This window comes from Ranitomeya imitator, chromosome 4, assembly GCF_032444005.1.
Source record: "Ranitomeya imitator isolate aRanImi1 chromosome 4, aRanImi1.pri, whole genome shotgun sequence".
NCBI lineage: Eukaryota > Metazoa > Chordata > Amphibia > Anura > Dendrobatidae > Ranitomeya > Ranitomeya imitator.
The window spans coordinates 675,561,064-675,576,494 of NC_091285.1; the positions used below are offsets into that span (position 1 = coordinate 675,561,064).

Below are 15,431 nucleotides of genomic sequence, written 5' to 3' on the forward strand. Positions count from 1 at the left end.
GGGCCTCCAGTACTGTTATGATGAGGTAATTCAGTACCACAATGGACATAGAAGTCAGAGCACATACAGTGATCTGACAATAACCCAAAAACATAGAACGAGCTCTGAGACGTGGGAACTCTGCTGACCGCAATCCCTAATCCTCTCCAACCACACTAGAGGCAGCCGTGGATTGCGCCTAACGCTCCCTATGCAACTCGGCACAGCCTGAGAAACTAGCTAGCCTGAAGATAGAAAATAAGCCTACCTTGCCTCAGAGAAATACCCCAAAGGAAAAGGCAGCCCCCACATATAATGACTGTGAGTTAAGATGAAAAGACAAACGTAGAGATGAAATAGATTTAGCAAAGTGAGGCCCGACTTACTAAACAGAGCGAGGATAGGAAAGGTAACTTTGTGGTCAACACAAAACCCTACAAACAACCACGCAAAGGGGGCAAAAAGACCCTCGGTACCGAACTAACGGCACGGAGGTACACCCTCTGCGTCCCAGAGCTTCCAGCAAGCAAGAAAAAACAAATAGACAAGCTGGACAGAAAAAACAGCAAACAAAATAGCAAAGCGGAACTTAGCTATGCAGAGCAGCAGGCCACAGGAACGATCCAGGAGGAAACAGGTCCAATACTAGAACATTGACTGGAGGCCAGGATCAAAGCACTAGGTGGAGTTAAATAGAGCAGCACCTAACGACTTCACCACATCACCTGAGGAAGGAAACTCAGAAGCCGCAGTACCACTCTCCTCCACCAACGGAAGCTCACAGAGAGAATCAGCCGAAGTACCACTCGTGACCACAGGAGGGAGCTCTGCCACAGAATTCACAACAGGTTAGGGTTAGGGCTAGGGTTAGGGCTAGGGTTAGGGCTAGGGTTAGGGTTAGGGCTAGGGTTAGGGTTAGGGCTAGGGTTAGGGCTAGGGTTAGGGCTAGGGTCAGGGCTAGGGTTAGGGCTAGGGTTAGGGTTAGGGCTAGGGTTAGGGTTAGGGCTAGGGTTGGGGCTACAGTTTGGGTTGGGGCTAAAGTTAGGGTTCGTGTTGGGGCTAAAGTTACAGTTAGGGTTTAGATTACATTTACAGTTGGGAATAGGGTCGGGATTAGGGTTAGGGGTGTGTCAGGGTTAGAGGTGTGGTTAGGGTTACTGTTGGGATTAGGGTTAGGGGTGTGTTTGGATTAGGGTTTCAGTTATAATTGTGGGGTTTCCACTGTTTAGGCACATCAGGGGCTCTCCAAACGCGACATGGCGTCCGATCTCAATTCCAGCCAATTCTGCGTTGAAAAAGTAAAACAGTGCTTCTTCCCTTCCGAGCTCTCCCGTGTGCCCAAGCAGGGGTTTACCCCAACATATGGGGTATCAGCGTACTCAGGACAAATAGGACAACAACGTTTGGGGTCCAATTTCTCCTGTTACACTTGGGAAAATACAAAACTGGGGGCTAAAAAATAATTTTTGTGGGAAAAAAAGGATTTTTTATTTTTACGGCTCTTCGTTATAAACTGTAGTGAAACACTTGGGGGTTCAAAGTTCTCACAACACATCTAGATTAGTTCCCTGGGGGGTCTAGTTTCCAGTATGGGGTCACTTGTGGGGGGTTTCTACTGTTTAGGTACATTAGGGGTTCTGCAAACGCAATGTGACGCCTGCAGACCATTCCATCTAAGTCTACATTCCAAATGGCGCTCCTTCCCTTCCGAGCTATGCCATGCGCTCAAACGGTGGTTCCCCCCAACATACTGGGTATCAGCGTACTCAGGACAAATTGGACAACAACTTTTGGGGTCGAATTTCTCCTCTTACCCTCGGGAAAATAAAAAACTGGGGGCTAAAAAATAATTTTGGGGGAAAGATTTTTTTTTTAATTTTCACGGCTCTGCGTTACAAACTGTAGTAAAACACTTGGGGGTTCAAAGCTATCACAACACATCTAGATGAGTTCCTTAGGGGGTTTAGTTTAGAAAATGGTGTCACTTGTGGGAGGTTTCTACTGTTTAGGTACATTAGGAGCTCTGCAAATGCAATGTGACACCTGCAGATCATTCCATCTAAGTCCTCATTCCAAATGGAGCTCCTTCCCTTCCGAGCCCTCCCATGTGCCCAAACAGTGGTTCCCCCCACATATGGTGTATCATCGCACTCAGGACAAATTGGGCAACACATTTTGGGGTCCAATTTCTCCTGTTACCCTCGGGAAAATACAAAACTGGGGGCTAAAAAATAATTTTTGTGGGAAAAAAATTTTGTTTTATTTTTACGGCTCTGCATTATAAACTTCTGTGAAGCACTTGGTGGGTCAAAGTGCTCACCACACCTCTAGATAAGTTCCTTAGGGGGTCTACTTTCCAAAATGGTGTCACTTGTGGGGGGTTTCAATGTTTAGGCACATCAGTGGCTCTTCAAACACAACATGGCGTCCCATCTCAATTCCTGTCAATTTTGCATTGAAAAGTCAAACGGCGCTCCTTCCCTTCCGAGCTCTCCCATCCGCCCAAACAGTGGTTTACCCCCACATATGGGCTATCAGCGTACTCAGGACAAATTGTACAACAACTTTTGGGGTCCAATTTCTTATCTTACCCTTGGGAAAATAAAAAATTGGGGGTGAAAAGATAATTTTTGTGAAAAAATATGATTTTTTATTTTTACGGTTCTACATTATAAACTTCTGTGAAGCACTTGGTGGTTCAAAGTGCTCACCACACCTCTAGATAAGTTCCTTAGGGGGTCTTCTTTCCAAAATGGTGTCACTTGTGGGGGGTTTCAATGTTTAGGCACATCAGGGGCTCTCCAAACGAAACATGGCGTCCCATCTCAATTCCAGTCAATTTTGCATTGAAAAGTCAAATGGCGCTCCTTAGCTTCCGAGCTCTGCCATGCGCCCAAACAGTGGTTTACCCCCACATGTGGGGTATTGGCGTACTCAGGACAAATTGTACAACAATGTTTGGGGTCCATTTTCTCCTGTTACCCTTGGTAAAATAAAACAAATTGGAGCTGAATTAAATTTTTTGTGAAAAAAAGTTAAATTTTCATTTTTATTTAAACATTCAAAAAATTCCTGTGAAGCACCAGAAGGGTTAATAAACTTCTTGAATATGGTTTTGAGCACCTTGAGGGGTGTAGTTTTTAGAATGGTGTCACACTTGGGTATTTTCTATCATATAGACCCCTCAAAATGACTTCAAATGAGATGTGGTCCCTAAAAAAAAATGGTGTTGTAGAAATGAGAAATTGCTGGTCAACTTTTAACCCTTATAACTCCGTAACAAAAAAAAATTTTGGTTCCAAAATTGTGCTGATGTAAAGTAGACATGTGGGAAATGTTACTTATTAAGTATTTTGTGTGACATATCTCTGTGATTTAATTGCATAAAAATTCAAAGTTGGAAAATTGCAAAATTTTCATAATTTTCACCAAATTTCCGTTTTTTTCACAAATAAACGCAGGTACTATCAAAGAATTTTTACCATTGTCATGAAGTACAATATGTCACGAGAAAACAATGTCAGAATCACTGGGATCCGTTGAAGCGTTCCAGAGTTATAACCTCATAAATTGACAGTGGTCAGAATTGTAAAAATTGGCCCGGTCATTAACGTGCAAACCACCCTTGGGGGTAAAGGGGTTAATGTCCATCACTACACCTGTGTCCTGAACCACCCAAATGTCTAGGGGAAAAGAAAGACAAAACACAGTGCAGAGAAAAAAAAATGGTCTCAGAACTTCTCTTTTCCCTCTATTGAGAAGCATTAGTACTTTGGGCCTCCAGTACTGTTATGAACTGGTGATTTAGAACCACAATGGACCTGGTGGTTAAGAGCACTGAAAATGACCTGATAGTTACTAATAACATAGGACGAGCTCTGAGACGTGGGAACTCTGCTGACCGCAATCCCTAATCCTATCACACCACACTAGAGGTAGTCGTGGAGCGCTCCTGACCAGACCTAGGCACCTCGGGCACAGCCTGAGAAACTAGCTAGCCTTGAAGATAGAAAAATAAGCCTACCTTGCCTTCCGCAAAGGAAAAGGCAGCCCCCCACACACAATGACTGTGAGTAAAGATGAAAATACAAACACAGAGATGAAATAGATTTTAGCAAAGTGAGGCCCGACTTACTGAATAGACCGAGGATAGGAAAGATAGCTTTGCGGTCAGCACAAAACCCTACAAACAACCACGCAGAGGGCGCAAAAAGACCCTCCGCACCGACTAACGGTACGGAGGTGCTTCCTCTGCGTTCCAGAGCTTCCAGCAAGCAAAACAAACCAATAAAGCAAGCTGGACTGAAAAAATAGCAAACAAAAGTAACACAAGCAGAACTTAGCTTATGCAGGGCAGACAGGCCACAAGAACGATCCAGGAGCAAGACCAACACTGGAACATTGACTGGAGGCCAGGAACAAAGCACCAGGTGGAGTTAAATAGAGCAGCACCTAACGACTTAACCTCGTCACCTGAGGAAGGAAACTCAGAAGCCGCAGCCCCACTCACATCCACCAAAGGAAGCTCATGGACAGAACCAGCCGAAGTACCACTCATGACCACAGGAGGGAGCCTGACCACAGAATTCACAACAGGGCACATCATATGTCGGCTGGTCATCCAGGTAGTAAAGCAACCTTGGACTCATTTCTCATCATTTTTGGTGGCTAAGGTTGCATCTTGATGTAGTCGACTTTGTGTCTTCCTGTAATTTCTGTGGGCATTCTAAGACCCCGCATACTCGTCCGTTTGGGGCTCTTCTACCATTAACCGTGCCCGATCGGCCATGGACACATTTATCCATGGATTTTATTAGAGATCTTCTTTTCTCCTCTGGTAAAATGGCTATCTTAGTTGTGAAGGATAGGTTCAGTAAAACGGCACACTTCATTGCTTTACCTGCTCTCCCTAATGATACGACCCTGGCTCAGTTGTTTTTCAACAAGATTGTGAAGTTTCACAAGGTTAGATCTGATGTGGTGTCAGATCGGGGGACCCATTGTGCATCTAAATTCTGGAGGACATTTTGTTCTTGCCTGGGGATGCAATTATCCTATTCTTTAGCATTTCATCCTCAAACTAATGGGTAGATTGAACATCTAAACCAAAGTCTGGAGACATACCTCAGGTTTTTTGTGTCAGATAACCAGGGGGATTGGTCATCTTTTCTACCATAAGCTGAGTTTATCTTAAACAATCATTGCAGTGAGTCCACTGGTAAGTCACCATGTATTGGTGCATATTGCTTCCATCCTCAGTTTTTTACCTTCAGTAAGGAGAGTTCTTCTGGGGTTCCTAGGGAGGAATGATTCTCTTCATCACTCTCATCTGTATGGCAAGGGGTTCAGAACAACTTAAAGATCATGAGGGACAGATTGAAATGCAAAGCTATTAAAAAACGATTGACAGGTCCCGACCTGGGTGTAAATTATTTGATATGGCTGTCTACCAGAAATATTTAACTGAAAATTCCTTTCTGGAAATTAGGTTTTAGGTTCGATGGCCCTTACAAGGTGGATACCATAATTAACCCTGTGTCTTGAGCTTCCTCTAACTCTTAAAATCCACAACATTTTCCACAAGTCATGGCTCAAAAAATATGTATGTCACCCTTGCCGTTGCCACCAATTATTGTTGATGATAATTTGGAGTTTCAGGTGGCAAGAATTGTGGATTCTCATATGGTTCACTGATCTTTACAATACTTGGTGCACTGGAAGGGGTATGGTCCTGAAGAGAAGATGTGGGTATTGACATCTGAGGTTATTGCCAGTAAAGTAATTCCGTTCTTCCTTGCTGCTCATTATGGATAAACCAGGTCCTGAGGGTCCAGGGGCCCCTCGTAAAAGGGGCGTATTGTCACGAGGGTGTCATGTCCCCCTGGAAGACCTGGAGTTAGACAGTCACCTCGGGTAATGAATAGCAGGTTTTTTTTCAGAGGTGGTGTAATATGTGTCCCATATTAAATTAATTTAATTTCTTCTGGTGCTGAAGAGTTTAACGACCCGTTGTATGCTGGTCAGAATCATGCAGCTCCATTTCAGCTGCTTCTGATCTGGTCATTACCTCTTCCTAAATAAACTGGTTATAAACTGGTTATACCTTCTTGTACCTGCTGGTGAGAAAATTCATCTTGCTGTTCTGTGTGTGCTGTAGCTAAAGCTAAGTGTTTCGGATAGAGTTGTTGTAGAAGTGTTCTGTGGTTTTCTGTCGCATGTGAATGTTTATCTCCTGGTCCCTTTTCCCGTTTAGTTTATTTCTCCCTGTTCCTATCCTCCTCCTTATTGTTGGTTGGTGCTTTTCAGTTATCCATGTTTTGTCTTTGTGTCATCTTTACCTGACCTTTCTGTCCCAGGCCTCATGTGGTGGAGAGGGGACAGATCAAGGTTTAACAGGAGCATAGTAAGGTGGGAGACTCAGGCCTCTCTACATTTAAGAGTACCTCCGGGACAGGGATAGTTAGTGTCCCAGTTCTAGGCCCCCTTCCTTACCTAAGACCGTCAAAGCAGGACATTATCTATCTGTCTGTCCGTCTGTCTCTCTCATCTATCATTTAAAGTCACGAGTCTTTCTCTTTTTTTTTGCAGGCAGCCTTTCCTTTAATGTGAATAAAACGACAATCAAAAGAAAATATATCAAAGACTCAGGTAAAAAAAAATACAACAGAGAAATATTCAAAAGTACGAATGAGCCAATCCCAAACCAACCAACAAATTCTAAGAAAATCATTTTTTTCAGAATTTCCAAATGAATCTGATTTTTTTAATGCAAATCTAGAAAGATGGCGCCTAGAGGGTACCCATTTTGCCGGATCCATTAGAGATGGATTCCACCATCATTTTTCCTGCCACTTCAGCTCCCCACCGGCTTCCGAAGGCTTCCGTCACAGTCTGACGTCATAATAACATAAGTTCCCCGACTCGGTCACATGGGGCTTGAAGTCATAGCTTGTTTGTAAGCCTAGCCATGACAGTGAAGTGGTTAGGCTATGACCGGAGAAGGAACAGGAGCCTTAGAAAGCCAGCAGGGAGTTGCAGCAGCAAGAACAGGTGAGGGGTCAGGTGAGTATGACATTTGATTGGTTTTTTAACCCTCTCCTGGCCGATGTTTAGCAATGTTTTGGGGTTGGGAGACCTCAAAACAAAGCTGACAGCTTTTAATTCTGTACTGGGAAACAGGACTCCATAAAAAAAAAAATCATTCATCTATATAGAAAAATGATACTAATCCCCCTGGCGGTGACTCGGAGCGCAGCACTCGCGACTCTATAATCAGCTTTCCTTAAAACTTGGTTGGTCTGAAAGTGAACAGTGACTCCTGCTGGCCACGTAGGTTTTTTTTTTGAGACTTGCTTCTATCTTATACTCAGTAATTATAAATCCGGAGTTACAGCGTTAAATGTTACTAAAACTGTATTCAAACCTATTCTCATGTTTATTGGTGTCTACACATTGATTGGTTATCCCCTTCCCAACTGGGCAATTTTCATAATCTTTTTGGTATTTTTCTTTTTTTTTTTCCTACTCCTTCCAAAGATCCCTAACTTTTTTTTATTTTTATTACCGTTTAATAAGGTCAATATGAGAACGCTGACACCAAACTTGTATTCTATTTATTTTTTTTATTCAAATAGTAAAACAAAATATGAAATTCCTAAAAAAAGCAACAAAAAAAAAGAAAATGTTTTTTTTGGTATTTTCTCAGACCTGTTACTTTTTTTTTTGTGGATGGAGTTTTTTGGGGACTTTTTTTTTTGCATTGCGAGCTGAAATTTTCACTTCAATTTTGGGAGTATATTTGACTTTTTAATCACTTGTTATTGCATTTTTTTACTATATTACAGGGGCCAAAAAATAAAAAAATAAAAATGCAATTCTGGAATTTCAATTGTTTTTTTCTCTACACTATTTCTAAATCGGGTTAATTAATTTTACATTTTGATAGATTGCACCTTTATACTATGGATGCAGTGCTACCAAATATATCTATTTTTTTTATTTGTTTTATCTATTTAGTTTTCAATGGGGAACAGAAGAGGGATTAGATTTTTTTTCAACTTTTTTAGTCCCCTTAGGGGACTTGAACCTGCGATTGTTGGACCACTCGTTGAATTTAACGGATCCGTCCAGTTTTTTTCCATGAACTTTCTCCGGTATTGGAGGATTCACTTACCTGTGGCTAAATATGAAACTAACTTCACACAAAAAACTAAAATCTTATTTATTTGCATGTATTCCCTCGCTTTGTCATAATTTTCACCATATTATTTCATTTTCAAGCCATGATCGGTAGAGATTGTATTTTTTTTAGATTTATTTTATTTATTGTGATTTTATTTATTTCACTTTTTTTGTTTTACATTTGCTCTGGTCTTTATAATCTGTGTTCAAAAGAACATTTTTCAATATTTTTTTTAACAGTAAATGGAGCGACTTTGGGTTCCAGTGGAGCTAACATTGGGATCACTTAACCCTGCTGTTGTTTTCGGTCAAAAACGACCGACCTTGAACTTCAATATTCTTTAAAATATTCAAGATGCGGCTCTGAAACCCGTGGCCGACCGACCCATCCTCATTTAAGTCAATCAACCACAAGTTTCAGAACCGCATCTTGAACACCCCCAAAAATACCAAAGTTCAAAATCGGTCTCCCCAGACTGAAGACACCAGCAGGGTTAATCAACCAACCTGTGATCAACTGGTTGCTGGAATAAGTTGAAGTGTTAATTCCTTTATTAAAAGGGGTTTTCCATTCTTGTGATATCAGAAATGATTCTGTCATGATCCCAATGGCAGGGGATCACAAAAGGACAAGCACAAAAAACAAAACAAGCTCTAGGGTGATGGAAACTGAGCTGACCGTGATCCTGAACCTAACACACAACTAGCTGTAGCCGGGGAACGTGCCTACGATGATTACTAGACGTCTCGCGCCAGCCGAAGGACTAACTTCCCCTATTAGAAGAAACACAGACCTCTCTTGCCTCCAGAGAAACACCCCACAGAAATAGCAGCCCCCCACATGTAATGACGGTGAAATGAGAGGAAAGCACATACGTAGTTATGAAAACAGATTCAGCAAAATGAGGCCCGCTAAAGCTAGATAGCAGAGGATACAAAAGTGAACTGCGCGGTCAGCGAAAAACCCTACAAAAAAACCCTCCTGAAATTACTTGAACTCATGTGCCAACTCATGGAACATGAGGAGTAATATCAGCCCACTAGAGCAACCAGCAAAAAGGAATCACATATCTGCAAGCTGGACTAAGACAAAAATTAAGCAAGGAAAATCAAAAACTTAGCTTGTCCTGAAGATTACAGAAGCGGGAAGCAGAGGTAACAAGACACACTGATTACATTGATAGCCGGCGAGGAAATGACAAGAAAGCCAGGTTAAATAGGAAACTCCCATATCCTGATAGAACAGGTGGACACCAGAGACCGCAGAAAACACAAGTCACCCAGTACCATCTGTAACCACCAGAGGGAGCCCAAAAACAGAATCCACAACAGTACCCCCCCCTTGAGGAGGGGTCACCGAACCCTCACGAGAACCACCAGGGCGACCAGGATGAGCCCTATGAAATGCACGGACCAAATCAGCAGCATGAACATCAGAGGCAACCACCCAAGAATTATCCTCCTGACCATAACCCTTCCACTTGACCAAATATTGGAGTTTCCGTCTGGAAACACGAGAATCCAAGATCTTCTCCACAACATACTCCAATTCTCCCTCCACCAGCACCGGAGCAGGAGGTTCAAGAGAAGGAACAACAGGTACCTCATACCTCCGCAACAACGACCGATGGAACACATTATGAATAGCAAACGATGCCGGGAGATCCAAACGAAACGACACAGGGTTAAGAATTTCCAAGATCCTATAGGGACCGATGAACCGAGGCTTGAACTTAGGAGAAGAGACCTTCATAGGAACAAAACGAGAAGACAACCACACCAAGTCCCCAACATGAAGTCGAGGACCCACGCGGCGACGGCGATTAGCAAACTGCTGAGCCCTCTCCTGGGACAACTTCAAATTGTCCACCACATGACTCCAAATCTGATGCAACCTATCCACCACCATGTCCACTCCAGGACAATCAGAAGGCTCCACCTGACCAGAGGAAAAACGAGGATGAAACCCCGAATTACAAAAGAAAGGAGAAACCAAGGTAGCAGAACTAGCCCGATTATTAAGGGCAAATTCGGCAAGTGGCAAAAAGGTAACCCAGTCATCTTGATCAGCAGAAACAAAACAGCTTAAATAAGTTTCCAAGGTCTGATTAGTTCGTTCCGTCTGGCCATTCGTCTGAGGATGGAATGCAGACGAAAAGGACAAATCAATGCCCATCTTAGCACAGAACGTCCGCCAAAATCTAGACACAAACTGGGATCCCCTGTCAGAAACGATGTTCTCCGGAATCCCATGCAAACGAACCACGTTCTGAAAAAACAGAGGGACCAACTCAGAGGAGGAAGGTAACTTAGGCAAGGGTACCAGATGAACCATCTTAGAAAAGCGGTCACACACAACCCAGATGACGGACATTTTTTGAGAGACAGGGAGATCCGAAATAAAGTCCATGGAAATGTGCGTCCAAGGCCTCTACGGGATAGGCAAAGGTGACAACAATCCACTGGCCCGAGAACAGCAAGGCTTAGCCCGAGCGCAAACTTCACAAGACTGCACAAAAGAACGCACATCCCTCGACAAGGAAGGCCACCAAAAAGACCTGGCCACCAAGTCTCTAGTACCAAATATTCCAGGATGACCTGCCAACACAGAAGAATGGACCTCGGAGATGACTCTACTGGTCCAATTATCCGGAACAAACAGTCTTTCAGGCGGACAGCGATCAGGTTTATCCGCCTGAAACTCCTGCAAAGCACGTCGCAAGTCTGGGGAGACAGCCGACAAAATCACCCCATCCCTAAGGACACCAGTGGGCTCAGAATTTCCAGGGGAGTCAGGCACAGAACTCCTAGAAAGAGCATCCGCCTTCACATTCTTTGAACCTGGCAGGTATGAAACCACAAAATCGAAACGGGAGAAAAACAGTGACCAACGAGCCTGTCTAGGATTCAGACGCTTGGCAGACTAAAGGTAAATCAGATTTTTGTGATCAGTCAAGACCACCACACGATGTCTAGCACCCTCAAGCCAATGACGCCACTCCTCAAATGCCCACTTCATGGCCAAAAGCTCACGATTACCAACATCATAATTCCGCTCAGTGGGCGAAAACTTTCTAGAAAAGAACGCACATGGCTTCATCACTGAGCAATCGGAGCTTCTCTGCGACAAAACCGCCCCCGCTCCAATCTCAGAAGCATCAACCTCAACCTGAAAAGGAAGCGAAACATCTGGCTGACGCAACACAGGAGCAGAAGAAAACCGGCGCTTAAGTTCCTGAAAGGCCTCCACAGCCGCAGGAGACCAATCAGCAACATCAGCACCCTTCTTAGTCAAATCCGTCAAAGGCTTAACAACACTAGAAAAATTAGTTATGAAACGACGATAAAAATTAGCAAAGCCCAAGAACTTCTGTAGACTCTTAAGAGATGTAGGCTGCGTCCAGTCACAAATAGCCTGAACCTTGACGGGATCCATCTCAATAGTAGAAGGGGAAAAAATATACCCCAAAAAAGAAATCTTCTGGACTCCAAAGAGACACTTTGAACCTTTTACAAACAAAGAATTGGCCCGCAGGACCTGAAACACCTTCCTGACCTGCTGAACATGGGACTCCCAGTCATCAGAAAAAACCAAAACATCATCCAAATACACAATCATAAATTTATCCAGATATTCACGGAAAATATCGTGCATAAAGGACTGGAAGACTGAAGGAGCATTAGAAAGTCCAAAAGGTATCACCAAATACTCAAAATGGCCCTCAGGCGTATTAAATGCGGTTTTCCACTCATCACCCTGCTTTATCCGCACAAGATTATACGCACCCCGAAGATCAATCTTAGTGAACCATTTAGCCCCCTTAATGCGAGCGAACAAATCAGTCAACAATGGCAAAGGATACTGATATTTGACTGTAATCTTATTCAAAAGACGGTAATTTATACAAGGCCTCAAGGAACCATCTTTTTTGGCCACGAAAAAAAAACCTGCTCCCAATGGGGACGAAGATGGACGGATATGTCCCTTTTCCAAGGACTCCTTAACATAATCCCGCATAGCAGTATGCTCTGGCACTGACAGATTGAACAAACGTCCTTTAGGAAATTTACTGCCAGGAATCAAATCTATAGCACAATCGCAATCCCTGTGAGGAGGAAGCGAATTGAGCTTAGGCTCCTCAAAAACATCCCGATAATCAGACAAAAATACAGGAACCTCAGAAGGAGTAGATGAAGCGATAGAAATCGGAGGTGCATCATCATGAACCCCCTGACATCCCCAGCTTAACACAGACATTGTTTTCCAGTCCAGGACTGGGTTATGAGTTTGTAACCATGGCAGACCAAGCACTAAGACATCATGTAAATTATACAGTACCAGGAAGCGAATCACCTCCTGATGAACGGGAGTCATACGCATGGTCACTTGTGTCCAGTACTGAGGTTTGTTCATAGCCAAAGGTGTAGAGTCAATTCCTTTCAAAGGAATAGGGACTTCCAGAGGCTCCAGACTAAACCCACAGCGGTTGGCAAATGACCAATCCATAAGACTCAGGGCAGCGCCTGAATCCACATAGGCATCAACGGAATTGGCTGATAATGAACAAATCAGAGTCACAGACAGAATGAACTTAGACTGTAAAGTACTAATGGCAACAGACTTATCAACCTTTTTTGTGCGTTTAGAGCATGCTGATATAACATGAGCTGAATCACCACAATAAAAACACAACCCATTTTTCCGCCTATAGTTTTGCCGTTCACTTCTGGACTGAATTCTATCACATTGCATTGTCTCAGGTGCCTGTTCAGAAGACACCGCCAAATGGTGCACAGGTTTGCGCTCCCGTAAACGCCGATCAATATGAATAGCCATAGTCATAGATTCATTCAGACTGTAGGCGCAGGGAACCCCACCATAACATCTTTAATGGCCTCAGAAAGGCCATCTCTGAATCTTGCAGCCAGGGCGCACTCATTCCACTGAGTAAGCACCGACCATTTCCGAAATTTCTGACAATATATTTCTGCTTCATCTTGCCCCTGAGAGAGAGCCAATAAAGCTTTTTCAGCCTGAATCTCTAGGTTAGGTTCCTCATAGAGCAAACCCAATGCCAGAAAAAACGCATCCACATTGAGCAACGCAGGATCCCCTGGTGCCAATGCAAATGCCCAATTCTGAGGGTCACCCCGCAGGAAAGATATAACAATTTTGACTTGCTGAGCAGGGTCTCCAGAGGAGAGAGATTTTAAAGAAAGAAACAACTTGCAATTGTTCCTAAAATTCAGAAAACTAGATCTATCTCCAGAAAAAAACTCTGGGATAGGAATTCTAGGTTCAGACATTGGAGCATGTACAACAAAATCTTGTATATTTTGAACCTTAGCAGCAAGATTATTCAGGCTGGAAGCCAAACTCTGGACGTCCATGATAAACAGCTGAGGTCAGAGCCATTCAGGGATTAAGAGGAGGTAAGACGCAGCCAGGCTGCAATTAAGGCTAGGCAGCAAACTCTGAGGGAAAAAAAAAAAAAAAAAACTTCCTCAGACTACTTTTCCTCCTACTTCAGCCAATACAATTACCACTTGTCGGCCGGCTATACTGTCATGATCCCAATGGCAGGGGATCACAAAAGGACAAGCACAAAAAACAAAACAAGCTCTAGGGTGATGGAAACTGAGCTGACCGCGATCCTGAACCTAACACACAACTAGCAGTAGCCGGGGAACGTGCCTACGATGATTCCTAGACGTCTCGCACCAGCCGAAGGACTAACTTCCCCTATTAGAAGAAACACAGACCTCTCTTGCCTCCAGAGAAACACCCCACAGAAATAGCAGCCCCCCACATGTAATGACGGTGAAATGAGAGGAAAGCACATACGTAGTTATGAAAACAGATTCAGCAAAATGAGGCCCGCTAAAGCTAGATAGCAGAGGATACAAAAGTGAACTGCGCGGTCAGCGAAAAACCCTACAAAAAAACATCCTGAAATTACTTAAACTCATGTGCCAACTCATGGAACATGAGGAGTAATATCAGCCCACTAGAGCAACCAGCAAAAAGGAATCACATATCTGCAAGCTGGACTAAGACAAAAATTAAGCAAAACGTGGAACAGGAAAATCAAAAACTTAGCTTGTCCTGAAGATTACAGAAGCGGGAAGCAGAGGTAACAAAACACACTGATTACATTGATAGCCGGCGAGGAAATGACAAGAAAGCCAGGTTAAATAGGAAACTCCCATATCCTGATAGAACAGGTGGACACCAGAGACCGCAGAGAACACAAGTCACCCAGTACCATCTGTAACCACCAGAGGGAGCCCAAAAACAGAATCCACAACATGATTCCTATCAGATTGGTGAGGGTCTGACACCTCTGAAATCGACTGCTCCATACACCGCATTGTGGCCATTCCTGGGAATTGCAGCTCCCATTTACTTCAATAGGAGCTGAATTACAGAACCCATGAATATTCCCTTTACAGGTTATGGGGCTGTAGTATTCCAATCAATTCACTGTATTCATCTGGCCATAAGCTAAAAACAGTGAATTGGTGCTGGGCCTCCACCAATCTGATATAGGTAACTTGTCCTAAGGATCGGACATCAATATTGGAAGCTTGGCTTTTTTTTTTTTGCCTTGAGGTTCATGGACATTGTGTGAAATCTAAAAAGCTCTTCGTATTTGCCACTTACATTTTTTTGCACCTTTTTAGAGCAAAAAGTAACATGTGCCTCTAAAATGTCAGTAAAGTTGTTTTAAAAAAAATCCAGATGCACATAAAGTCACCCTGAAGGTCACTGGAGTACATTTGCTCGACTTATTAAAATCGATGAAACAGATAAAAACATCTTGAAACAACAAATCCAGTTCACAAAAATTAGCATAAAAATAAAGCATAAAAAACCCAGCAAAATCGCATAAAATAAACTTTAGAAAAGTCACAAATTAAAAGAAAAATATGGGAAAAATAAAAAATAAAGCCTAAAACACCAAAAAGTAGTTAAAAAAAAGGTGCAAATACATTAATGCCCTGTGACTATGTAAGATTTCGCTTGGCTCTTTTCTAGATCTGTGCTTGGAGGAAGAGTCCATTCCCCAGGACGTGCGGCATTACTTCTATGGTCTGAACATGTCCCGAGCTCTCCTATGTGTCTCCGAGTGCAGTGTGAGGCACGATTCTCCGATAGACTGCAACTGGGGACAGTGCTTGGTGGTCCGCGATACGGGACCCCACTGCTAGTAAGACCTTTATAATTCATGGACCCTTTCCTTTATCCTTGTCTTTTTACTGCTTTTTTG

The 15,431-nt window shown here is 43.2% G+C and overlaps 1 protein-coding gene across 2 annotated transcripts in view; it reads left to right on the forward strand.

Annotated features, from left to right (window-relative positions):
• The window catches only part of LOC138674351 (mucin-3A-like), a 93,438-nt gene that overhangs the window by 39,900 nt on the left and 38,107 nt on the right, over positions 1 to 15,431 (forward strand). For both annotated transcript variants that reach the window (XR_011320602.1, XM_069762206.1), the window contains exons 6-7: positions 6,568 to 6,627; positions 15,200 to 15,371. Coding sequence is in view for 1 of the 2 variants with exons in the window: in XM_069762206.1 (XP_069618307.1) it covers positions 6,568 to 6,627; positions 15,200 to 15,371 (232 nt within the window). In the remaining variant the exon portion in view is untranslated. The remainder of the gene's footprint in view (positions 1 to 6,567; positions 6,628 to 15,199; positions 15,372 to 15,431) is intronic.